General features: G+C 47.2%; 10 protein-coding genes across 10 annotated transcripts; 4 read left to right on the forward strand and 6 right to left on the reverse strand.

Moving 5' to 3' along the window:
• Nucleotides 1–570: 570 nt before the first annotated feature.
• Nucleotides 571–816, reverse strand: HD556DRAFT_1198478 (uncharacterized protein; the record flags this gene model as incomplete). Its single annotated transcript, XM_041296328.1, has 1 exon — nucleotides 571–816. A coding segment is annotated over one exon (246 nt), but the record flags the coding sequence as incomplete, so codon positions are not given.
• Nucleotides 817–1,070: 254 nt separating this feature from the next.
• Nucleotides 1,071–4,300, forward strand: HD556DRAFT_1393035 (WD40 repeat-like protein). The gene is made up of 8 exons (XM_041303603.1): nucleotides 1,071–1,195; nucleotides 1,245–1,357; nucleotides 1,416–1,510; nucleotides 1,560–1,659; nucleotides 1,719–1,865; nucleotides 1,915–2,050; nucleotides 2,099–4,005; nucleotides 4,059–4,300. Exons 1-8 carry the CDS (start codon nucleotides 1,178–1,180, stop codon nucleotides 4,156–4,158), a joined length of 2,616 nt encoding a protein of 871 aa, XP_041157146.1. The 5' UTR covers nucleotides 1,071–1,177; the 3' UTR covers nucleotides 4,159–4,300.
• HD556DRAFT_1537892 (uncharacterized protein) lies at nucleotides 4,301–5,164 on the reverse strand (the record flags this gene model as incomplete). Its single annotated transcript, XM_041309674.1, has 6 exons — nucleotides 4,301–4,364; nucleotides 4,423–4,507; nucleotides 4,562–4,660; nucleotides 4,786–4,800; nucleotides 4,898–4,963; nucleotides 5,075–5,164. 6 exons carry the CDS (start codon nucleotides 5,162–5,164, stop codon nucleotides 4,345–4,347), a joined length of 375 nt encoding a protein of 124 aa, XP_041157147.1. The 3' UTR covers nucleotides 4,301–4,344.
• A 504-nt stretch (nucleotides 5,165–5,668) lies between these two features.
• HD556DRAFT_1490937 (permease for cytosine/purines, uracil, thiamine, allantoin-domain-containing protein) lies at nucleotides 5,669–8,282 on the reverse strand (the record flags this gene model as incomplete). Its single annotated transcript, XM_041308794.1, has 16 exons — nucleotides 5,669–6,086; nucleotides 6,136–6,194; nucleotides 6,247–6,350; nucleotides 6,405–6,542; nucleotides 6,596–6,635; nucleotides 6,682–6,728; nucleotides 6,778–6,813; nucleotides 6,864–7,077; nucleotides 7,131–7,322; nucleotides 7,373–7,478; nucleotides 7,537–7,622; nucleotides 7,669–7,881; nucleotides 7,935–7,948; nucleotides 8,001–8,016; nucleotides 8,071–8,135; nucleotides 8,196–8,282. The coding sequence occupies 16 exons, from the start codon at nucleotides 8,280–8,282 to the stop codon at nucleotides 5,857–5,859; spliced, it is 1,647 nt and encodes a 548-aa protein (XP_041157148.1). The 3' UTR covers nucleotides 5,669–5,856.
• A 691-nt stretch (nucleotides 8,283–8,973) lies between these two features.
• Nucleotides 8,974–9,589, reverse strand: HD556DRAFT_1446323 (uncharacterized protein; the record flags this gene model as incomplete). The annotated part of the gene is made up of 4 exons (XM_041307067.1): nucleotides 8,974–9,157; nucleotides 9,211–9,281; nucleotides 9,341–9,430; nucleotides 9,488–9,589. The coding sequence occupies 4 exons, from the start codon at nucleotides 9,587–9,589 to the stop codon at nucleotides 8,974–8,976; spliced, it is 447 nt and encodes a 148-aa protein (XP_041157149.1).
• A 1,619-nt stretch (nucleotides 9,590–11,208) lies between these two features.
• Nucleotides 11,209–11,845, forward strand: HD556DRAFT_1529086 (uncharacterized protein; the record flags this gene model as incomplete). The annotated part of the gene is made up of 5 exons (XM_041309398.1): nucleotides 11,209–11,328; nucleotides 11,387–11,476; nucleotides 11,536–11,606; nucleotides 11,658–11,727; nucleotides 11,780–11,845. 5 exons carry the CDS (start codon nucleotides 11,209–11,211, stop codon nucleotides 11,843–11,845), a joined length of 417 nt encoding a protein of 138 aa, XP_041157150.1.
• A 642-nt stretch (nucleotides 11,846–12,487) lies between these two features.
• Nucleotides 12,488–15,829, reverse strand: HD556DRAFT_738962 (permease for cytosine/purines, uracil, thiamine, allantoin-domain-containing protein). The gene is made up of 19 exons (XM_041311474.1): nucleotides 15,758–15,829; nucleotides 15,341–15,701; nucleotides 15,243–15,291; nucleotides 15,064–15,172; nucleotides 14,940–15,004; nucleotides 14,870–14,885; nucleotides 14,802–14,815; nucleotides 14,536–14,748; nucleotides 14,404–14,489; nucleotides 14,240–14,345; nucleotides 13,998–14,189; nucleotides 13,731–13,944; nucleotides 13,645–13,680; nucleotides 13,591–13,595; nucleotides 13,463–13,529; nucleotides 13,272–13,409; nucleotides 13,114–13,217; nucleotides 13,003–13,061; nucleotides 12,488–12,953 (listed from the first exon to the last, which is right to left on the reverse strand). The coding sequence occupies exons 2-19, from the start codon at nucleotides 15,495–15,497 to the stop codon at nucleotides 12,721–12,723; spliced, it is 1,863 nt and encodes a 620-aa protein (XP_041157151.1). The 5' UTR covers nucleotides 15,498–15,701; nucleotides 15,758–15,829; the 3' UTR covers nucleotides 12,488–12,720.
• Nucleotides 15,830–16,606: 777 nt separating this feature from the next.
• On the reverse strand, nucleotides 16,607–18,259 carry HD556DRAFT_1242686 (eukaryotic translation initiation factor 4A-like protein; the record flags this gene model as incomplete). Its single annotated transcript, XM_041298303.1, has 4 exons — nucleotides 16,607–17,245; nucleotides 17,296–17,424; nucleotides 17,484–18,159; nucleotides 18,219–18,259. 4 exons carry the CDS (start codon nucleotides 18,257–18,259, stop codon nucleotides 16,607–16,609), a joined length of 1,485 nt encoding a protein of 494 aa, XP_041157152.1.
• Nucleotides 18,260–19,891: 1,632 nt separating this feature from the next.
• Nucleotides 19,892–20,731, forward strand: HD556DRAFT_739548 (uncharacterized protein). Its single transcript, XM_041311475.1, has one exon. The coding sequence runs from the start codon at nucleotides 20,096–20,098 to the stop codon at nucleotides 20,321–20,323; it is 228 nt and encodes a 75-aa protein (XP_041157153.1). The 5' UTR covers nucleotides 19,892–20,095; the 3' UTR covers nucleotides 20,324–20,731.
• Nucleotide 20,732: 1 nt separating this feature from the next.
• Nucleotides 20,733–22,265, forward strand: HD556DRAFT_739718 (uncharacterized protein). Its single transcript, XM_041311477.1, has 5 exons — nucleotides 20,733–21,227; nucleotides 21,280–21,637; nucleotides 21,687–22,045; nucleotides 22,098–22,123; nucleotides 22,176–22,265. The coding sequence occupies exons 1-4, from the start codon at nucleotides 21,059–21,061 to the stop codon at nucleotides 22,115–22,117; spliced, it is 906 nt and encodes a 301-aa protein (XP_041157154.1). The 5' UTR covers nucleotides 20,733–21,058; the 3' UTR covers nucleotides 22,118–22,123; nucleotides 22,176–22,265.
• Nucleotides 22,266–22,654: the final 389 nt, after the last annotated feature.

Consider the following 22,654-nt stretch of genomic DNA (forward strand, 5'->3'; position numbering starts at 1 on the left):
AGCATGAGCGACGAGAAAGACACCTAACGCTGGAGGGCAAAGGTTGCGAGAAGGACTTTGGCACGATATAATGCTACAGTCAACACTGACAATGTTCCTTCAAAATCCAAGTCATTCCTCGGTTTCCTGCTTTACAGTACTCTGGATGTTAATGTTCATTTTCAACCTAAAGATACTTACTGATACTTGATGTCCCTTCCATTAGTCGTGTTCTTGAGATCAAACCTGAACCAGTCACGATCAAACATAGCTAAGATTCTTACAGCGGACATGATTCCCTAGAGTGTGCTCAACACTTTTCAACCATATATGATACAACAATATTTGTTTCGTGTCTTTGCACTGAAACATATCTATGACAACGAAAAAGAGATAAAATAAGTCCAACAAACTTACAATCAAAATCCCTCTGAATCAGAACAATATGAGCTGGACGACCTCGACAAGCCTCTCGAGTTCCCGGATTCACGTGTGCCTGCTGGGAGAAGATGAGGTACCTTTCAAGACATCAGTCAGCGTGGCTCGTTCTCCTCTTGCCGCCTGTCAGTAAGTCGCGCATGGGTACGTTCTGTTCTTGCTCGTTTCGTCAAGGACAACGCACTCGAAGCCATCACCGATGAAGTGATTTTGAAGGCTATTCTTGAATTCCTGTCGACGAGTTTCGTCACGTTTAATAGCGAGCTTTTGTAGAACTCTTCGCGCCAGGCTAGCTTCTTTGAGATTGCGAGAGAGCGCAGAAGGACATATCGTGCTCAAATGCAAGCCATGTGCATATTTCATCAAGGTACAAGTCCGAATTCTCTCCAAAAAGACCTTGAATGACTTTCAAGAGTGTCCGTGTAATGCGTCTAATGAGTGGTGAAGGAGGTTTCTCGACGGTGCCGTGTTCTTCGAATATCGGTTGCAAGTGAAAATAGCTTCTCCGCGAGCTTCACGGATATTTTCCTACTCTTGTCCGTGATCGATTGATCCCACAGACAAAGTGCGCATCCTTTTAGGTCTTGCTGATCTGCCGGTTGATCATGGTTGTGAAACTGACAAGACAGATGAGATTTCTAGTTGGCGTTCAAGTGGAAGGGCATGACTTCCTTTTTGGTCAGACCCACAAATTTTGGCTTGTATCATTACTTCCTCAAACTGCCTTTTGCTTTAAGCCTGCTCGTCGTTCTGAGCACTCATGAAGGCAAATTACAAGGTGAGACGTTGTACCAATCGGCAGAAACAGAAGTTCATCATTCGTTTAGTTCTCCAACATTTGTGGGACAGTTTACCAGCAGGGCAACATTATTTTTACTCCCGATGGCAACACACTGCTGAGTCCTGTCGGGAATCGAGTATCAGTATTTGATTTGGTGAAGTAAGTGCATCATGTAGCATGCATATGAGGGATGCTGAAGGATGACGCTCTTCCTAAGCAATAAATCCCGAACTCTGCCAGTCGAGAATCGTAAAAATATTGCTGCAATTGCCCTCAGTCCAGATGGGAACGTTCTGGTATCTGTCGATGAAGGTTCGTTGGGGTACTTGCAGATCTTGCGAATACTGAACATTTCGCATAGATGGCAGAGCGTTGCTAGTAAATTTCAAAAGAGGCGTGGTATTGCATCATTTCAACTTCCAAAAACCGGTTCAGGATATACAATTTTCACATGATGGAAAGTGAGTTCTGCATTTTTTTTCGTGCGATCGATGGTTCTCATCTTCTGATCACCCCTTAGGTTCATTGCAGTGACCCATGATTCCCATGTGCAAGTTTGGCGTACGCCAAATCACCTAGTCCGAGAGTTCGCACCATTCGTACTTCACCGCACATACACGGGGCATCATGCCGACGTATCCAGTATTCGATGGTCACCGGATTCAACGTGAGCTCATTTAGTTATTGTTGTTGACCGCTAAGCTAAGTGAAATTAGCTGCTTCATAACGACATCGCGCGACATGACTGCCCGATTATTTACCCTCGATCCCTTGGAAGGGTTTCGACCAAAAACGTTTGCTGGTCATAAGGATGCTGTTGTTGGAGCATACTTCTCTGCCGATGGCAAATTCGTAAGTGAAACTAGTCTTTCATCTTGCCTTTGACTGACATATGCTCAGATATACACTGTCAGCCGTGATGGTGCTGTGTTCACATGGACAGCAAAAGACGAGCCAGACGACGCTGAGGCGCCACAGCTTGTTTCTTCAGCTCTCGCACATTCAATTCCTCGGACAAGGTGGGGTGTACATGACCGCCACTATTTTAATCTCCCACACACGAAAGTTGTCTGTACCACCTTCCACCCATCTTCCAACCTCCTAGTCGTTGGATTTTCCAGTGGAGTGTTTGGGCTTTGGGAGCTTCCGTCATTCACAAATATCCACACTCTGAGCATCTCGCAGGAGAAGATATCATCTGTTGCAATATCTCCAACCGGAGAGTGGCTTGCCTTTGGCGCACGTAGGCTTGGTCAGCTCCTTGTCTGGGAATGGCAATCAGAGTCCTACATCCTCAAACAACAGGGACATTATTTTGATATGAACACGCTAGCTTACGCTCCAGATGGGCAGACCATTGCCACAGGGGGTGATGATGGCAAGCTTAAGGTCTGGTCCGTACAAAACGGCTTCTGCTTCGTAACCTTCTCAGAGCACACTGCACCCATAATGGGCATCACTTTCGCGAAGCACGGCTCTGTTCTCTTCTCCGCATCTCTTGATGGTACCGTTCGTGCATTCGACCTAGTTCGGTACCGCAATTTCCGAACTTTTACCTCCCCTTCTCCTGTTCAATTCTCTTCCATAGCAGTCGACCCATCAGGAGAAGTTGTTGCTGCAGGTTCAACAGATACATTCGAAGTCTTTATGTGGTCAGTCCAGACCGGGAAGCTCCTCGACATCCTCGCCGGCCATGAAGCACCCGTATCTACGCTTGCCTTCTCACCAACGGGTGCCAATCAACTAGCGAGTGGTTCTTGGGATCGCACTATTCGCATTTGGAGCATTTTTGGCAGATCACGCGCTGTGGAACCTCTTACGCTCTCCTCCGATGTTCTCTCGATTGCATTTCGACCGGATGGCGTGGAGCTAGGAGCGTCTACGCTTGATGGCCAGATCACATTCTTTGATGTGCGATCAGGAAAGCAGTCAAATGTCATTGATGGCCGCAAAGATGTTTCTGGAGGACGAAAAGCAGACGATCGAGTCGCGGCTGCCAATAGTTCCTCCACGAAGGCATTCACGAGCCTTGCATATACTGCAGATGGGTCGTGTGTGCTTGCCGGTGGAAATAGCAAGTACGTTTGTCTATATGACGTACGTGAAGGAGAGGGAGTGCTCGTGAAGAAGTTCCAGATTTCAGAAAACCTCTCGTTAGATGGCACTCAGGAGTTTCTAGATAGTCGCAAGGTCAACGATGCGGGTATCAACATCGATCTAATTGATGACCGCGGCAATGCCAGTGACCTAGAAGATAGGATGGATACTACTCTACCAGGCGCATCGAGAGGAGCGGGCGACATGTCCGTGCGAAGGTACCGACAAGAAGCACGCACTAAATGCGTGCGCTTCTCACCAACAGGGCGTGCTTGGGCAGCCGCAAGCACCGAAGGCCTCTTGATCTACTCTCTAGACGACACTGTTATGTTTGACCCTTTCGACCTCACAATAGATCTCACTCCGCAAGCTGTACTCAATATCCTTGCGGAGGGCGAGTACCTGAAGGCGCTTGTTCTTGCATTCCGCTTGAATGAAAAACCCATTATACAACAAGTTTACGAGCGCATTCCACGCAGTGATATACGCCTTGTTGCACGTCAGATGCCTAATATTTATATCCCTGCACTCCTTCGATTCACATCGGAACATCTGGAGAAGAGTCCTCATCTCGAATTCGACCTTATTTGGGTGCAGGCTGTGATTACGGCACATGGTCGCTTCCTGAGGGATCACAGCGGTGAATATGCACCTGTATTGCGGGCGGCCCAGAAGGCATTAGGTGACGTAGAGGGGTCAATATCAAGGCTGTACGTCTCTACCTACATCCATAGGCGTTTGCGTCTCATTGATTGTTGTCCAGATGCGACGAAAATACGTCAACATTGCGGTACCTCATTGATCAGTCGGTGGTCAAACATGGATTAGATACTGACATGTCATCAAACGCTTTGAATGATTGACTACTCAGTGAGTTATGACTTTTAAACATTAGGCTTGTCGTCTTACTAACGGTAGTACCCAGCAATAGGTGTCGTATAGAAACATGTTACATATCAAATAAAAGTAGATTAGACAGGTGCAAATTAATGGACTTTCATTGTACAAGGGGGACCAGTAAAACATTCCTCATTCCCATGACATCCTGACTACTTCTTGACAGGTATTTCTAAGCGACGGTAACAATGCTAAGAATGCAATTTCCGGAAAGTAGTCATAACACTCACTGTCACTGTGCCTCTGATCCACACCCCGATAGCCCCAATAATACGCAAGCCCTGTTCCAGCAATGAGAGCTGCGGTCATGATGAACTGCGTGATCCAGATGATGAGCGGTCGCAGTCAGTACTAATCCAATAAGCGCACAAATCTGTTCCTTGGCGGCTGATTATGCCAGTATTTCTGGGACATATCTCCCTGCTGGCGGAAATTAGGGGTCGGATGCATCTTGGAACTGTTTCTTTGCTGGGATGGTGGTGGTTGTTGTCGAAAGAGATCATAGGAGAAGATGACTTGAGTATGATGTCACCTAGTTGGTGATGTTTACGTCTCTGGACGGGTAATATCCCTAATCGACGGATGATACTTACTTTCACTGGCAGGCTCTGCGGGAATCGTGTTAAATGGTCATCGAGATGTTGCCGCTTTCCATTCTGATTGCGTCCCACCCATGTGTGTGTGTTTTTGTCAGGTTTGTTTTACAGATTTCTCGACAATGACTACTACGCCCAGCACTTCGAAGTTCCATGTTCCATCACTTGCCTTGAACTGATGGGGCTAATTCTAGTTTATGTAAATCTCCTACTATCGGATCCGACCAGTCACATGTAGGGTTGCATATTGATTCATGCATCCAGAGCATCTGGCGATATGCCCTACCTTCTCTGAGCCAGACGCCTCGTTCTGTGAATGCTTGCTATACCACACTCGAATCGTCAGAGGCGCAGCACGTACGGATGTTGAAGACATGCTTGTTTTTCAATATCGCTGGTTAAGAATTCTTTTTCTCGCCTCACATTCACAGAGGCTACATTTGCGGACCATGCCTAACCTTATGCGTGCTATGTGCCGCGGCGGACAGCACATTCTGCCATCACGGGCACCACATGCGCTTCTGAATCGCGTAAGCCACAGCCTGAGCTCAACGCTGATACTGTAATTGCAACTCGCCGCCTCGTGACTCGTATCAATCATCGTGGCCACTACTCTGGAACTTTCAAAGAACTATCATCATTCCTCGTTTTCGCCTGCCAAGAATGTTTGTCGGTAAATTTACCTTATCCTGTCACTTTCACTTCCATTGCGGAAGGAGTCGAGCGTCATTTCTCGATTAAGAGCATGTTTCTCAGCAGTAGCTACATACCCTGCCCTGGCACTTCCAAATGGCTTTTATAAACATTCCTCACTTTCGCTCGCGGGGAATGTTTGTCCATCGCAGGGCAGGATCATTACTCGACTTCTCAGCGCTCACCATTGACTATACATAGCGCTTCTATTGCAAAAGAAGTTTCGAAATTTACAAAGCATTCGTCTAAATCTTACTGGCGGGGAATATTTAGCACATTGTCAGGACTTTCGAGAGATCAGTTGATTTCCCGTATCAATGACCATGTTCCATCACTTGCCTCGAATGTTTATTGACTGTCCGAAGTCCGTTAAATCTATGCGGTAGATTCCTTCTCTGTGGAACCGTCCTTTGATTTTGTATCATCGTCGCAGTTCGCCATCTTTTCCTCATACCCAGATACATCTATTTCCTCAAATATGTCAGCAGCTCCAGGAACCGGAAACATCCTGCTCAATATATAGAACACGATACTCGAAGTGCCAAATCCTGTGAAGAACGACAAGTCGAATATGTGAGTCGCAGCAGCTGGTACGGGTATTCCAACTGTGGAACTATGAGTACCGCAAGCAAAACACAAACTAAAAGGACGTACTATTCCCAGCGAAACCCACTACATTAATGGCGATGCCTGCCACGTATGCTGCGTACGCTCTTTAAACTCAAGTGAGCGATGAAGAGCCAACATTTCTAGTCTTACACAGACCTGGGGTTGAAACCATAATTGTACCAATACCAACTTCCTTTGCGGGTGACGTAGAAGTCGGCGACGTTATAATGGCCCTTGCGCACAAACCAGTATTCAGTGGCCTAGAGGCATATTAAGTCTAAAATACAATACAATACAGATCAAGGTGCACTCACCATAACTCCCGCGATCGCGCTCAGGAAGACCGAGTACGCAGACATATAGGAGGAAAAACGGCTGCTGCTTGCTACCAGATTCCAGGGACACATGACAAGTCCGACAATGGCTGATATATACCCGCCGCGTCTGACATTCTGTGATGAAAATAAGTACTTCCTGGAATCAATGCACGAAGTAAAGGATTTACGATGAAACGTGGACATAGCGCCGTCAGATCACAACCCGCACTGACTGTGTTAGCGCTGATGTTCCCTCTAGAAATGGGCAGGGTACAAAGCGTGAGCTATAACAGCGACTCGTGCGTCTATTACATACCCTATCTGAAATCCATCAGTATTAGATCTTCAAGAAAGTCGATATGATGCCTACCTGTGCTATAATGAGAGAGAAGGCGATGAACCAGACCTAACGACCTTCTCGTCAGTGAAAAACAACCTTGCATCGTTCATACTCACACCAAATCGAGTGGCAGGGGATGGGTCATCGTCCAAGAACATTCCCAGCAAATCCACGGGTGACCAAACTACTTCCCCGTAGATTGTCTGTGACGATGAGCTGACGATCACACCAAAGAGGCAGACTGAACCATAAGAGAGGGGGATGGACCAGAGCTGGGAAATGATCGGTGCGGATGGAGTCTTCGCCCGTGACCCAAAATCCGGCGCGTTCCTGCAAATATGGTAAGATTATTGAGATAATACATAAAAGCATAGCAGGCATACGTCGTCAATGTTATGAGGTTACTGACGCATATACCAATATTGCTGATCATGGCCCATGCCAGTTCGGAGCCATGGATGGTTGCCGGCTGTTTGACGATCGGTCCAACACCTTTTGCCTTGATGATGCACCAAATCATAAAGATGACACAGGCAATGGGTGAGACGATCGTCTTGAACGTGAAGAAATGACGACTGTTGCGAGCTCATCAGTAATCCGTCCGAATGAACTTCTCTGAACGTACATTGTGTGCACGGGAGGCCATATGAAGGGCAAAGATATAACCCAAAAAATGAGGAAGCACATGAAATCCCTGGTGTTAGTGCCAGAGGACAAGGGCATGGAATTTGCTTCGTCGTATAAGGTATCAGATCAGATCACGAAGGACCAACTCATCAATAAACTCACGGATATTATTAACACTTGGCCAGATTGTACGGAGCATCACTAAGACGCATGAACCGCCGATACTCGATTGCACTCCGTACCAGATACTGCAATGCAGTGAGTACAGCACAGCGCAGAAGACATCGTACCTACCATGCTATCGTCACTCTATTGAATACACACCACAAGCTTCCAAATATTCCGAAGCTGGCACGGTTGACGACAGGGAAGGTGACATGAAATACAGCACCCGGTCGGCCCAACAGGACGACAAACGGCGTCATCACACCGTAACCAATCCAGACAGTCAGCCAGGCTTGCCACCACGACATGCCCATGACGATCATGCTAGAGGTTATCATCCAACTATCGGAGAACCTGTATGAGTTTATACTACAAGCTGAAGATTTGCAACTAACCTTCCGACATTGATCTGCGAGTAGAGCTTCATAAGGGTTCTGTCATTGTAACGATTCACTACTCACTGACGTGCTCGCCCAGCTGGCCGACAAGCGTGTTAGTTGTGCAGTCAATCCAACAAATTGCAACCCTTACAAAGCGACATAACTGAAAGCAGTCCATGTTCTTTCCTCTATCGGAACTGGCAGTAGATCGTCGCTCTGAGGACCCATACAGTAAGCTTAAACTGCTGAACCTAGTAATCAGCACTTGAAACTCACCGAAACAAAATGCAGGTCGGAGGGAGCACGCTCTTCTCGAGTATGGGGAACCTCGAGCGCTTTGAGCAATTGTCTTGCAAAGTCCATCAGCTGCGATAAGTCGTAGACTCTGGGCACATTGAAAAGTGCAAAGTACACGTATTTAACACAATGCTCTTATCTTTCCTGAAGTATCGAACTGAATGAATGTATTTTCTGTACAGGGGTAAAACGTATGCCTTCTACAGCGGTCGCTAATAGAAGCTTGAGAACAAGGTCATATCATGGCGTGCCTAATGTCAGAGGATCAGCATTTCGCAGTGGCAAATGACTCATGAGGTAACACCTGACCTTCCCAATATGTATAGTTGTGGCTCACCAACTATGTTTCCCCCGACACCATCAATGGATGCCCCAAATACACGACGTTATCTACCTACGAGGCTCGGGGAAGTACGTTCCGTTCCGTCCTATCAGTTATCCGGCAACTCCTACAGACTATTCCAACGTGTTTGTCACTGGTCGCGGAAATTTCCAGCGATTGTCTGATGGAAACGGTAGTCAAGTTTTTTTTACTGACTATGGAATACACTGACATGTTATTGACTTTGTCGGTGGTCAACACATTTCTATAGCATGACGGGCCCGCAGCAGATAACAATGCATAATCGTATGAGAGACATGAAAAACAGCGGGTTGCAGCCCATTCTCCGTGACAGTTGAATGTCATTCGTCAACAAGCACGCAGACCGACACATTCACGAGACAGCCAAACGAAATCCTTCAGGCGCACGCTCATTTATCCACGGGAGTCCACCGCTGCCTGTCGAGGGGCTGTCCCGGGTTGTTCTTGAGGGTGACCTACAACGAGCGTCAGGAACAGTATGGTACCACGGTCAACGGGCCACATCACCGATTCATCATCTTCAAGATGCAAAGTATAGTAGCTGTGATCATCCTTAGACACATGGGGGACTTGGAATCTGCACATCATTGTTAATTGATAGGCCTGGTCTGAATCATGCATGATACGCACACGACACTGGCGCCTATGAAGACCACTCTCCACCAGTGCTCAATGTCGCTCATGAGGACTTGCATGCTCGACTGTGAATTTGTGCAAAGCGGTGAGATTGGCATCGCAACCGCTTCTTGCAAACACTGACGTTCCATGACAAGTAATCTCCAGCATCCTCGGCCTGGACCGACCACAGACGTGTATCTGTTTCTTGGACATATTTATACTTCGCAATCCACTATTGATGTCACTTGTCAGTACCAGGGTCGGAACTTCATCTATGACATCCACTGACCCTCTGATTGTGGCCTTTGACCTTCACATGCACGCCGTCTCTTGGAATCCACAATGAATAGTTAGGGTCATACACATTTACAAGGACACCTTTGATGGGCATGATGATTGAGATTTGTTGTTGGGAGGCAAGGAGGAAAATATGAGAAGTGAGTTGGTCTTCAAACTTGCAATTGTAACATCATTTATATGCGCATCCCTCAGGGTACTAGTACAGACTCGGCAACGACATCCTGCCTTGCTGAGCACCACACATGCTCCTGAATTGTCTCGTGACTCGGGTCGGTTATTGTGACCACCACTATAGAATTCTCAAGGAACGATCGGTCATTCCTCGTTTTCGCCTCCCAAGAATGTTTGTCAATGAATCTGTCACTTCATTACCAAAGGAGTTGAGCACCATTTCTCAATTAAGGGCATATTTTGATTGGTTGCTTGGCAGTGACTACATACCACGCCCTAGCACTTCCATACTCGCTTTCCAGGAATATTCTTCAATAGCGTTACGATGAGCGTTTTCCTAGATCAGTCGCTTTTCCAGCTTAGCAACTCCCATGGCAGTGAATTGCAAATGGGTTTGCAAACATTCAGCAAACATTCCTCAATTTCGCTCGCGGGGAATGTTTGTTGATTGCGGGGCAAGGTTATTACTCGACTTCTCGGTATTGACTACATACATAACGCTTCCATTACAAAAAAATCATCTATATCTTGCTTGCGGAGAATGTTTGTCAATCGCAGCACATTGTCAGGACTTTCGAGAGACCAGGTAATTTCCCATATCCCCGGGAAGTACAGCTCTAGTGTCAGCTTTTCAGTTCAAGGAGCGTCTTTAGTTGTGTATGGCTGGGTTCTTCTTGGAGTCCAACTGCCTTGAATCCAGCGTGGCACATGCACCCTTTTGTCTGATAATTCAGCTCCAATGGCAATACTACCCTCTTCTGCCGCTCGCTGACTCTGGCAATATACAATAGTCAACAGTGGGAGCAGCTATTATGAATGCGGTGGATCAAGTCATTAAGTTGGTACTCGAGTTTGGCACTAAGTGCTTGAACCGAAAAGTACTAGTGCTGTACTTGCATTGATACGGGAAATCAACTGATTTTAACAAGCTCAATGATATTCCCCGCAAGTAATAAGATTTAGACGAATGCTTTGTAAATTTCGAAGCTTCTTTTGCAATAGAAGCGCTATATAGTCAACGATGAGCGCTGGCACTGAGCAGTTGAGTAATAATCCTGCCCTACCATCGACAAACATTCCCTGCGAGCGAAATTAAAGCATGTTTATGAAAGCCATTTGGAAGTGCCAGGGCAGGGTATTTAGTTACTGCTGAGAAACATGCCCTTGATCGAGAAATGATGCTCGACTCCTTCCGCAATGGAAGTGAAAGTGACAGGATGAGGTAAATTCATCAACAAACATTCTTGGGAGGCGAAAACGAGGAATGATGATAGTTCCTTGAAAGTTCCAGAGTAGTGGCCATGATAGTTGATACGAGTCACGAGGCGGCGAGTTGCAATTATAGTATCAGCGTTGAGCTCAGGCTGCGGCTTACGCGATTCAGGAGCGCATGTGGTACCCGTGATGGCAGAATGCCGTCGCCGAGTCTGTACCCTGAGGACGCATATAAATGATGTCACAATCGCAGAGTTGAAGACCAACTCACTTCTCGTATTCTCTTCCTTGCCTCCCCAACAATAAATTCAAATTTCAATTATCATGTCTATCGATGGTGTCCTTGTGAATGTGCGTGACCCTGACTTCGTGTTGGGGACGCACAGAGACGGTGTGCACACGAAGGTCGAAGGCCAGGCCTTTAACCAGACTGACAATCAGAGGGTCAGTAGATAGCCAGAGATGAAGTTCCGACCCTGGCGCTGAGGAGTGATATCAATAGTGGACCTCGAAATACAAATATGTCAAAGAAACAGACACGCATTTGTGGTCGGTCCAGAACAAGGATACTGGAGATTACTTGTCATGGAATGTCAGTGTCTGCAAGAAGCGGTTCCGATGCCAATCTCACCTCTTTGCACAAATTTGCAGTCGAGCAAGCAAGTCATCATGAGCGACACTGAGCACTGGTGGAAATTGGTCTTCGTAGGCGGCAATGTCGTGTGCGTATTATGCGATTTAGACCATGCCCATCAACTGACGATGAGGTGCAGATTCCAAATCCCGCATGACCCCAAGGATGATCAAAGCATCTATACTTTGGAACTTGAAGATAATGAATCGGTGATGTGGCCCATCGACTGTGGTACCATATTGTTCCTGACGTTTGTTGCAGGTCACCCTCAAGGACCAGCAGGAGCCTCCCATCAAAAGGCAGCTGTGGATGATCGAGAATAAATGAGCATGCACCTGAAGGATTTCCTTTAGCTGTCTCGTGAGTATGTTAGTCTATGCGCTTGTTGCAATTGGGATGGAGATTAGGCTGCAGCCCGCTGTTTTTCATGTTTTTCATACAAATATACATTGCTGTCCGCCGCGGCACATAGCACGCATATGGTTGGGCATGGTCCGCAAATGTAGCCTCCCTGAATGTGAAGGCAAGAAAAAAAATTCTTAACCAGCAACATTGAAAAAAATGCATGTCTTCAATATCCGTATCTGCTGCGCCTCTGATGATTCGAGTGTGGTATAGCGAACATTCACAGAACAAGGCAGAGAAGGTACAGCATATCGCCAGATGCTCTGGATGCATGAATCAATATGCAACCCTCAGGCTACGTGTGACTGATAATATGAGAACGGGGATACTCCTCCGCAATTTACGATGATGGCATGATGCTAGTATATCGCATTCTGCGAATGTTGTCTTGCGCATAGAAAGGTCAATTGAGGAAGGGGAGGGTGACGAGGAATGATGGCAGCACCCGTCATGTATCTCAACATTTAATATTCTCGGTAGGGCATGTATGTGGACGTTTTTTGGCTGCTTTAAATTATGATGATGGCCGGATTTGATAGGATATATACATAAACCAGAATTGGCCGCATCACTCGATAGGCATCCAAGGGAAGTGATGGAATATGGAAGTGCTGGGTGTAGTAGTGATTGCCGAGAGATTTTGACAACTACATGATGAACGTTAAGAACACCTGCCAGTGTGTGGTATACTCTACCGAAGGAGTTTTATTATGTAATCATTTTTGGACTACCAGGTCCATGTTTCATCACTTGGCCCCTTGGATGTTTATTGACTGTCCGAAGTCCGTTACTAAAATCTATGCGGTAGATAACTCCTTCTCTGTGGAATCGTCCTTTGATTTTGTATCTTCATCGCAGCTCGCCATCTTTTCCTCATACCCAGATACATCTATTTCCTCAAATATGTCAGCAGCTCCAGGAACCGGAAACACCCTGCTCAATAGATAGTACACAATACTTGCAGTGCCAAATCCTGTGAAGAACGACAAGTCGAATATGTGAGTCGCAGCAGCTGGTACGGGTGTTCCAGCTGTGGAACTATGAGTACCGCAAGTAAAATACAAACTAAAGGGACGTACTATTCCCAGCGAAACCCACTACATTGATGGCGATGCCTGCCACGTATGCTGCGTACGCTCTTTAAACTCAAGTGAGCGATGAAGAGCCAACATTTTTAGTCTTCCACAGACCTGGGGTTGAAACCATAATTGTACCAGTACCAACTTCCTTTGCGGGTGACGTAGAAGTCGGCGACGTTATAATGGCCCTTGCGCACAAACCAGTATTCAGTGGCCTAGATGTATATTACGTCAAAAATGAAATACAATCCAGATCCAGGTGCACTCACCATAACTCCCGCGATCGCGCTCAGGAAGACCGAGTACGCAGATATATAGGAGGAAAAACGGCTGCTGCTTGATACCAGGTTCCAGGGACACATGACAAGTCCGACAATTGCTGATATATACCCGCCCCGTCTGATATTCTATGATGAAAATAAGTACTTCCTGAAATCAATGCATGAAGTAAAGGATTTACGATGAAACGTGGAAATAGCGCCGTCAGATCACAACCCGCACTGACCGAGTTAGCGCAGATGTTCGTTCTGGAAATGGGCAGGGCTCAAAGCATGAGCTATGACAACGACTCGTGCGTCCATTACATACCCTATCTGAGATCCATCAGTATTAGATCTTCAAGAAAGTCGATATGATGCCTACCTGGGCTATAATGAGAGAGAAGGCGATGAACCAGACCTAACGACCTTCTCGTCAGTGCAAAAAACCCTTGCATCGTTCATACTCACACCAAATCGAGTGGCAGGGGATGGGTCGTCGTCCAAGAACATTCCCAGCAAATCCACTGGTGACCAAATTACTTCCCCGTAGATTGTCTGTGACGATGAGCTGACGATCACACCAAAGAGACAGACTAAACCATAAGAGAGGGGGATGGACAAGAGCTGGGACATGACCGGTGCGGATGGAGTCTTCGCCCGTGACCCAAAATCCGGCGCATTTCTGCAAATATGGTAAGATTATTGAGATAACACATGAAAGCATAGCAGGCATACGTAGTCAATGTGATGAGGTTACTGAGGCATATACCAACACTACTGATCATGGCCCATGCCAGTTCGGAGCCATGGATGGTTGCCGGCTGTTTGACGATCGGTCCAACACCTTTTGCCTTGACGATGCACCAAATCATAAAGATGACACAGGCAATGGGTGAGACGATCGTCTTGAACGTGAAGAAATGACGACTGTTGCGAGCTCATCAGTAATCCGTCCGAATGAACTTCTTTGAACGTACATTGTGTGCACGGGAGGCCATATGAAGGGCAAAGATATAACCCAAAAAATGAGGAAGCACATGAAATCCCTGGTGTTAGTGCCAGAGGACAAGGGCATGGAATTTGCTTCGTCGCATAAGATATATCAGATCACGAAGGACTGGCAACTCGTCAATAAACTCACGGATATTATTAACACTTGGCCAGATTGCACGGAGCATCACTAAGACGCATGAACCGCCGATACTCGATTGCACTCCGTACCAGATACTGCAATGCAGTGAGTACAGCATGGCGCAAAAGACATCGTACCTACCATGCCATCGCCGCTCTATTGAATACACACCACAAGCTTCCAAATATTCCGAAGCTGGCACGGTTGACGACAGGGAAGGTGACATGAAATACAGCACCCGGTCGGCCCAACAGGACGACAAACGGCGTCATCACACCATAACCAATCCAGATAGTCAGCCAGGCTTGCCACCACGACATGCCCATGACGATCATGCTAGAGGTTATCATCCAACTATCGGAGAACCTTCATGAGGTTATACTACAAGCTGAAGATTTGCAACTCACGTTCCAACATTGATCTGCGAGTAGAGCTTCATAAGCGTTCTGTGTCATTGTGATGATCCACTACTCACTGACGTGCTCGTCCAGCTGGTCGACAAGCGTGTTAGTTGTGCAGTCAATCTAACAAATTGCAGCCCTCACAAAGCGACATAACTGAATGGAGTCCATGTTCTTTCCTCTATTGGAACTGGCAGTAGATCGTCGCTCTGAGGGACCATGCAGTAAGCCCAACTGTGAAACCTAGTAATCAGAACTTGAAACTCACCGAAACAAATTGCAGGTCGGAGGGAGCACGCTCTTCTCGAGTATGGGGAACCTCGAGCGCTTTGAGCAATTGTCTTGCAAAGTCCATCAGTTGCGATAGGTCGTAGACTCTGAGCACAAAAGTGCAAAGCACACGTATTTAACACAATCCTCTTATCTTCCCTGAAGTGTCAAACTGACTGAATGAATCTTCTGTGCAGGGTAAAACGTATGTCTTCTACAGTGGTTGCTAATAGAAGCTTGAGAACAAGGTGGTAGATTCTCATATCATGGCGTACCTACTAATGTCAGAGAATCAGCATCTCGCAGTGGCAAATGAGGTAAACCAACGAGTATCACCGTGTCACGCGCACGACGGTGACGTGAAGGTGGAGAATGCCGCTTCACGGCACCTCCCAGAGAAAAAAAAATGTGATGGATTTTGAAGCGCTTCATACTGGCCAAGAAAGCATTAGCCGGGATCCCAAAAATATTGCAGCAGTAATTGCTAGGGTGGAATAAGCGAACGAAGACGATAGGGCCAACTACTACTGGCTATGGGTCTGCGGCTCCTGGGCCTTAAAGTGGGGATGGGTCATTTTGTGACTCATGCCAAGGGGAAGACTCGAGAGTCGACTCAGTCGAGACATCCAAATTTTCCTAGGGAATGCAATCCACCTTAAGCACTCTGGTTGAAGTGAGATAGAGGTACTTACCTCTCGTCGTGAACGTCGAGGCAAGTCGTGCCCGTCCGGCCCGCGGGACGTACTTACAGTGATCAACCGTAGAGTCTTCTATCCTGAACAGTACTCGGATGCTGGTCGGTAGCTCTTAATCGAGATTCAAGGACTTATCTTTTGTACACGCGCAAGCAATTTGTCGATAACGTTGTCCTGGGCAAAACCGATAGAAGAACTTCAGACATTCGGAATATTGGGACTCTACTGTGACTCACTAGGACCCTTTATTATTAATAGCAGATATCTTGGTCCAATGCTTGATTACTTGCTAGAGCACGAGCACCGGTAATCTCTTTCTACGGGTCTGCATCGGGAATTCGAAAGAATGCGTCAACTCGTCAAACTTGGGGAAGGAGTTGTATTGTCACAGTACCGGTAATACCAACAATGTCTGACACAGAACATGGCGCCAGACAAAGTCAAAACTACATAAACATACCCAACCCCAAACCCCCACACCACACCACACCAACCACACCTCACCCACCATCCCAAAACCACCACCCACACCATTCACCAGCAGCAAAAAAACTCGACTCCCGATCGGAGTACGTACGTAGGGACCAGACTAGGAGCGTAGTATAACCTAATATGATATATATAATCGGACGCGTAAAAACAGACGTGAGAAAAAAGAACGGAGCGCAAGATGTGACGGGTGCTAGAGCAGTGAGATGGATGGACAGGCGATGTGGAACAAAGGGAGACACGACCCCTGGAAATACGAGATGTCGAGATGACGGCTGACGGTAAAAAATGAGAATGATGTCCGAGCGGTGATGGTCTCCTCCCCCTCCCTCCTACACGAAACATAAAAGAACGAGCTCATCGTGTAGGAGTACCGTTGCGGTACGCTGCCTGGTTGGTATAACCACCCCGCTGAGCTGGCTGCCCTTGTGACGGTGCAGGCGCTGCGCCGTTCTGGCGGCCGTTGCTTGAAGTTTGCTGAGAAGGTGCCTGCTGTCGCTGCGGCTGAGATGATTGGGGCTGAGGCTGGGGCTGGGGTTGGGACTTCTGCGGGGCAGGCTCCTCAGCAGCGCTGGGTGCGACATAAAGGCCCTTGTCGATAGACTGGGGAATTGGCTGAATCTCAGTGCCAAGCTCCTGCTCAATACGATATAGATTGAAACGGTCCTCATAAGTGACCAGGTTAATAGCAAGACCCAAGTGCCCGAACCGACCGGAACGACCAATGCGGTGGAGGTACGTCTCCGAGTTCTTGGGGAAGTCAAAGTTGATTACGACGTTGACTGCCTGGATATCAATTCCTCGGGTCAATAAGTCTGAGCAGACGAGGTTGCGGCAGACTCCATTGCGGAAGTCATGGAACACGCGATTACGATGTGACTGAAGCATCTTTGCATGCGAATAGAAACATGAATAGCCGAGGTCTGTTACTTTCTTTGCGAGTAGCTCGACGCGATTGGTAGAGTTACAGAATATAATGGATTGGTTGATTTGCAACTGGAGATGGATGGTCAGTAAGGAAAGGGGGTTGGTGTACGGGAACTTACTTTGGAGAAAAGGGTGTTCAAACAGTGGACCTTCTGTCGCTCCTCGACATAAGCGTAATACTGCGTAACACCACGTAAAGTGAGCTCCTCCATAAGATTGATCTCATAAGGGGTTCTCATGCGTTTGTCCTATACAAAAGAAACATGTCAAACACTAGTAGCAAAGGCAATGCTCTGGACGAGCCTACCTTGAAATCCTTCACCATCATAGGGAAGGTTGCACTGAAAAGCATGACCTGACGATCCGTAGGAAGGAAAGAGAGTAATTGTTCCATGACAGGAGTGAACTCGGGCGACAAAAGTTTGTCTGCCTCGTCCATGACGAACACAGGACACTCGCTGAGATCAGCAACGTTTTTGCCTGCTAAATCCAGGATACGTCCCGGTGTTCCAACGAGAACATGAACCGTCTCTGATAAGCGCATGATATCATCTTTGAGGGTTGTGCCGCCTGTGGTCACCATGACCTGGATACCCATATGTTTTCCCAATATTTTACAGACCTGGGATGTCTGGAGGGCAAGTTCGCGAGTAGGGACGAGGAGTAGGGCTTGAATCTTGTTCTTGCCGACATCAATTTGCTGTAATGAGGGTATAACGAAAGCAGCGGTCTTGCCTGTCCCGTTTTTAGCACGAGCAAGGATGTCACGTTTGGTGAGGGCGACAGGAATGGCTTCTTCTTGTATAGGTGATGGCCTTTCGAAACCTGCTTCAAAAATGCCCATGAGGAGTTCACGACGGAGGAACATGTCCTCAAATTCAGTTCCTTTGGTGTTTGTGACATCTTCTGTCTGTGGGCGCAAGTCTTTTGGTGGTGGACGAAGACCTGCCCTCCACGAAGCGTCAGTGGGAGTTGCGGATGAGCTACGAAATCAAAATTGCATTAGAAAAAGATAAGTTAAAAACAGGAAAGAAGAGCATACGCTGTGGATGTAGATGTAGATGGTCTTGCCGATTGAGACATGTTCACGGGTTGTTGTTAACGGTCACGGAGAGTAGATATTGGTAGTCGCTATTGGACGATGTAAAAAGGCAGGGCTAGTTTTATCAGCCACGCGTCTTGTACTGAGGTTTAGTATTTGTGGATCGATAACTCCTTTGTTTCTTGATCACGCCAAAAATGAATCGACAGGCTGACGATGAAGTTGTTGAAGGCTTAAAGGCTTGAAGAACGTTTGGGTTGAGAGTACTAGTTGGTCAAGTGCAAAACAGTTGGTTTCAATCCTACAAAGCCATTGAATTCAAGGTTTCCCGTTTTCTCACGACCCGCTATTGGACCCGCTTTACCTCTTGCACCTGCCCGAGCCAGGGTCCTGAACAACGTTAAACTCGCGTGACACGTCGGCCCTCGTAACGTAGGAAGGGCCTCTTAGTGACACGATTTCTCATCCCTGGGTCTCAGAATATCCGCTCAAGACTTTGTTGACAGCCACAGAAGGTGTAACAATTTATTTTGCGGTGGCCACGCTCACTATTCTATGATTCCAATCAACTTGAACTCTCTTGGTTTGTCACGCCCTCGTGTGGAGGTACGTCAGATGAACTTGCACGTGTTGACAAGCAGCCGGCTCATTTCCAGACTCGGTAGAAAAAAAAATCTCAGTGGCTGTGGGCCACGTCGAATAAGCATCGTTTTCGCAATGAATTGGATATCCTCTGAACCTAACAAAAGTGTGGCATAAATAATGTGCCAGGCAGCATCCCGCATGCGTTCAAGTTGACATCCAATCATGATGGTGCCTACCTCGTTTCTTTACACTCTCACAACATATAGGACGACCGTGAAACGGCGGTCCGCAGTACCTACATAGGCGGGTGCTATTTAAGCCTCGTGCAGGGTGCATCCGAGCCGGGACCCGCCCCTACCCTTCAAGTTCCGGACCGATAACGTACTGGGCGAAACTTTGCAAGCCCATCAGCACCCATGTCATACCTGCAGCCAATCTCAGAGTCACCCCAAGTGAAGTTCCAGCCCCCAAACTACCTCCTCATTCTTTGAAGAGGGCCGAGGGAGATATCAAGAAGCTGTGACTTGAATTAATGAAACAGCAGGTCCGGCAAAGGCAGGACGGCCATTTCGTGATCGCAAGCGAAATGATCTTATGGAATTGTGTCAACGAAAAGGAGCAAGGAGCAAGGAGGCTAATGTCAAAATGAAAGGGATCACCTTATTTCTTGTGCACGCGACGGGCTGAACTCCGATGGAAGTGAGTATCGTGCCGGTATACATGGTAATCTGACTATCCATTATGTATTAGATATAGGAGCCCACCATATGATATCTATCAGCTGCCTGTAGCGAGATATGGTCATATGGGTCAGTGTGACACGGGACTCTGCTTTGCTAAACAGACAGAATCTCAGTGGTAGGTGTGAGAGGATGCCTCTCATTCCTGCTTGACTGGAATTAATTAACAGCAGTTGATTGGACCGACAATATTGCGAGAGACATTACAAACTTTCACATCAACTACATGCCGGTTTATCTCCATCTATTCCATGTTCCATTGATGATTTACGACAAAAGAATGGCTTTTCTTCCTGTACCCTTGTTGCAGCAGGACACTCCTCCAGAGGTTGCTTGGCGTGTATCACTTGCGTTTCAGAGACCTGTTGGATCTCATGATAATTCATGAATTTTTGGGCCTTGTTTTCCTCGTCGATGCAATGATCAATACATGCTTAGGACTTGCGGGATCACACAGAATCCGCGGTTGTGGCTACCTTGGTAAGGCGCGAATAACTTTGGCCGTCACGGTGTTTAGATTACGATCATGATACTCGCGTCGGAGTATTGACCATGATTGTAGGTAGGGCGCCTGACATGCTTCAGCTCTATGTTGATTTTGGACTGCACGATGATGGAAGCGGACATGTTGGATTGAAAACACCTCCCACCCATGAAGCGCTCACCCTCGCCAACCCGGGAGCCAGCCACGAAACTCGATGGAAAGGTTTGACGGGAACATCGAGTCGCTTTGAATTATTCCTAGGATTCGCTGCCAGAATATTCAAGGCCGGAAGGTAAGACAAGATTTGCTAAACTATGCGACGGATCAATTGTAAAGAAATTTGGGAAGGAGCATGTTTGACGCAGGCCAGTAAACGGCATCTAACATCACCATCAGTTCGTTGTATCCCATCCTGAGACATTTCCATGTTTGATATAATTGCAGTTTCGATCCGTCAGGCGTCAGGATTTAGGAGAGCTTACCAGGTACATCATTACCTTACGGAACGTCATTTGATTGTGACTGACTATCCGCACAGCACAAATTATGACCGACTTTCTGCACAGGAAATAGTGTTTTCTCGAGAGCAGGACTCTGACATTTGTGCATGAATTCCTCGAGGCTAAAGCGTTTTTACCTGTCTAACTGCAGATCAGTCTACTATGTTAGCATCAGTTACATTGCGCTTTCAGTGAGTGTATGACATTTTCTGCTGGCAGATTCGAGGCATTAGACCAGCCACACATATTATATCCATAATTGCTAGTGTCAAACTTATAACGTGATATGACAATATTAATGTTGTAGCGCCTTGGGGCAAACGCAAGTGGTGATGAATTACTGAATTCACCATGGCAAAGCATCGCGCCGTAATCGTAGCTTCCCCTGATAATATGTAAGAATATCAATCGAAGACAGTCGTTTCTTCCGTAATCGTGTGAATTGGCAAAGTCGCATCAAGATCAGAAGCCGCAAGAGTCAGACTCCAAAGCCGTCGTTTCTCCTCCTGCAAATCGCCGTGTGCCACAGTCATGGGTCCCACGCCAACGTCTAGAGATGACCTTACCAGCCGTGTCCTCCCACAGATGATTCTTTCTGGCAAGTCAAATCCATTAACCAGACCATATACCCCCTTGTCAAGCGACCTCACGGTCGCACAAAGGGCGGCGGCAAGGTTTTCTGTCAAAGGCAATGCGATCGGTGGGTATAATCGAGTCAAGTGTACCGATCTTCACATCAAGCAATTCCTCAGTCACTGGAGGCTGCGGCAGCCTTGGGATCGAAGCAGCGCGTGCCCTGCTGGAGCATGGCGCGTCGGGTGTGTCGCTATTTGACGTCAATCTGGCGCAAGCCCAGGATATTGTTGATAGGTTGCGTTCTGATTTCCCATCGGCAACGATCATTACGAAGAAAGTAGACGTCCGCGATCAGCAGGTCGTTCAAGCAGCCGTCGCCGAGACTGCTGACGAGCTCGGAAGCTTGGATATTCTCCTGTGCTTCGCAGGTGTGGTCGCTTGTAACCACGCCCTTGATGTTGCTCTTGAAGAGTGGAAACGTACGCTTGACATCAATACGACAGGAAGCTGGTTGTGTGCCCAAGCAGTGGCAGAGTAAATCAATCCCATTTAAACTCGGAACCCACCTCCTGACAGTCCAAAGACAGATGGTCCAACAAGGGACAGGCGGTAGCATCATCTTTATAGCATCCATCTCTGGCCACAGTGTCAATTTTCCCCAGCCACAAGTCTCATACAATGTTTCCAAGGGCGCACTCCTGCAGCTGAAGAGTTCTCTTGCAGCCGAGTGGGCTCGGTATGGCATCCGTATCAACAGCATCAGCCCAGGGTATATGGATACAATATTGAATGAAGGTGAAGGACTTGAAGAAGCTAGGAGACTGTGGTACTCGAGAAACCCGATGGGACGCATGGGGGACCCGAGCGAGCTGACAGGTGTTGTGGTGCTCCTCTGCAGTCGTGCGGGGAGGTACATCAATGGGGCTGATATCGTTGTGGATGGTATGGCCTGCAATCTAGGTTCGAATGGAAATGCTTAACAAATGTTGTTCAGGCGGTGGTTCTGTTTTTTGATTGCCAGTACGTGACTATGTTTAAAATCAGATTATGGAGCAAATAACGTGGATTATGGACGTACCGACAACCTGGGAATGTCATTTAAGGGGAAAAGAGCGGGTTGCATAACGATGGTCATTGAAGAGTGTGAAATACGAATATGTTTTGAGGTCGTGGCGTTCTGTATCACGGTCATCGTTCGAAGCATAGCAGATTGAAATCAGAAGTCATATGCGCCAGCAAGGTGGCGCTGTGAAATTGAATGGATTCGCTGACACCGTCACCGTGGAGCTGGACCAATTTAATAGTCTCGAAGATCCCTTACCTACCAAAGCTCCACCATAAGAGTTATTATGAAAAGAGAAGGTGGACACATGAAAATGTGACAACCGCCCACACGCGGTGCGGATCCACCTGTACTTGAGTCTCCGTAGTCAGTCCTTAATAGAAGGAACGCGGTGCTTTCCACCTGTATTTTATACAGGATAGTGTGTTGTGTACATACTTTGAGGATAATTTGGCCAGGTTCTCGGTAGTGCGAAGCTGGTCCAGACC

Source organism: Suillus plorans (genome assembly GCF_016647745.1).
Source record: "Suillus plorans strain S12 chromosome Unknown HD556scaffold_52, whole genome shotgun sequence".
In the NCBI taxonomy this organism is placed as follows: Eukaryota; Fungi; Basidiomycota; class Agaricomycetes; order Boletales; family Suillaceae; genus Suillus; species Suillus plorans.

Coding starts and splice junctions, on each gene's coding strand:
- HD556DRAFT_739548 (XM_041311475.1), top strand. CDS start 20,096: ATGATTGTAGGTAGGGCGCCTGACATGCTTCAGCTCTATGTTGATTTT.
- HD556DRAFT_739718 (XM_041311477.1), top strand. CDS start 21,059: ATGGGTCCCACGCCAACGTCTAGAGATGACCTTACCAGCCGTGTCCTC. Junction 21,228..21,279: donor TGTCAAAGGCAATGCGATCG/GTGGGTATAATC, acceptor GCAATTCCTCAG/TCACTGGAGGCTGCGGCAGC. Junction 22,046..22,097: donor GGCTGATATCGTTGTGGATG/GTATGGCCTGCA, acceptor AATGTTGTTCAG/GCGGTGGTTCTGTTTTTTGA.
- HD556DRAFT_1393035 (XM_041303603.1), top strand. Junction 1,358..1,415: donor TCAGTATTTGATTTGGTGAA/GTAAGTGCATCA, acceptor GCTCTTCCTAAG/CAATAAATCCCGAACTCTGC. Junction 4,006..4,058: donor GAGGGGTCAATATCAAGGCT/GTACGTCTCTAC, acceptor ATTGTTGTCCAG/ATGCGACGAAAATACGTCAA.
- HD556DRAFT_738962 (XM_041311474.1), bottom strand. CDS start 15,497: ATGAAGCGCTTCAAAATCCATCACATTTTTTTTTCTCTGGGAGGTGCC. Junction 14,190..14,239: donor TGGCCTCCCGTGCACACAAT/GTACGTTCAAAG, acceptor AGCTCGCAACAG/TCGTCATTTCTTCACGTTCA. Junction 13,410..13,462: donor CGCTATTTCCACGTTTCATC/GTAAATCCTTTA, acceptor TTTTCATCATAG/AATATCAGACGGGGCGGGTA.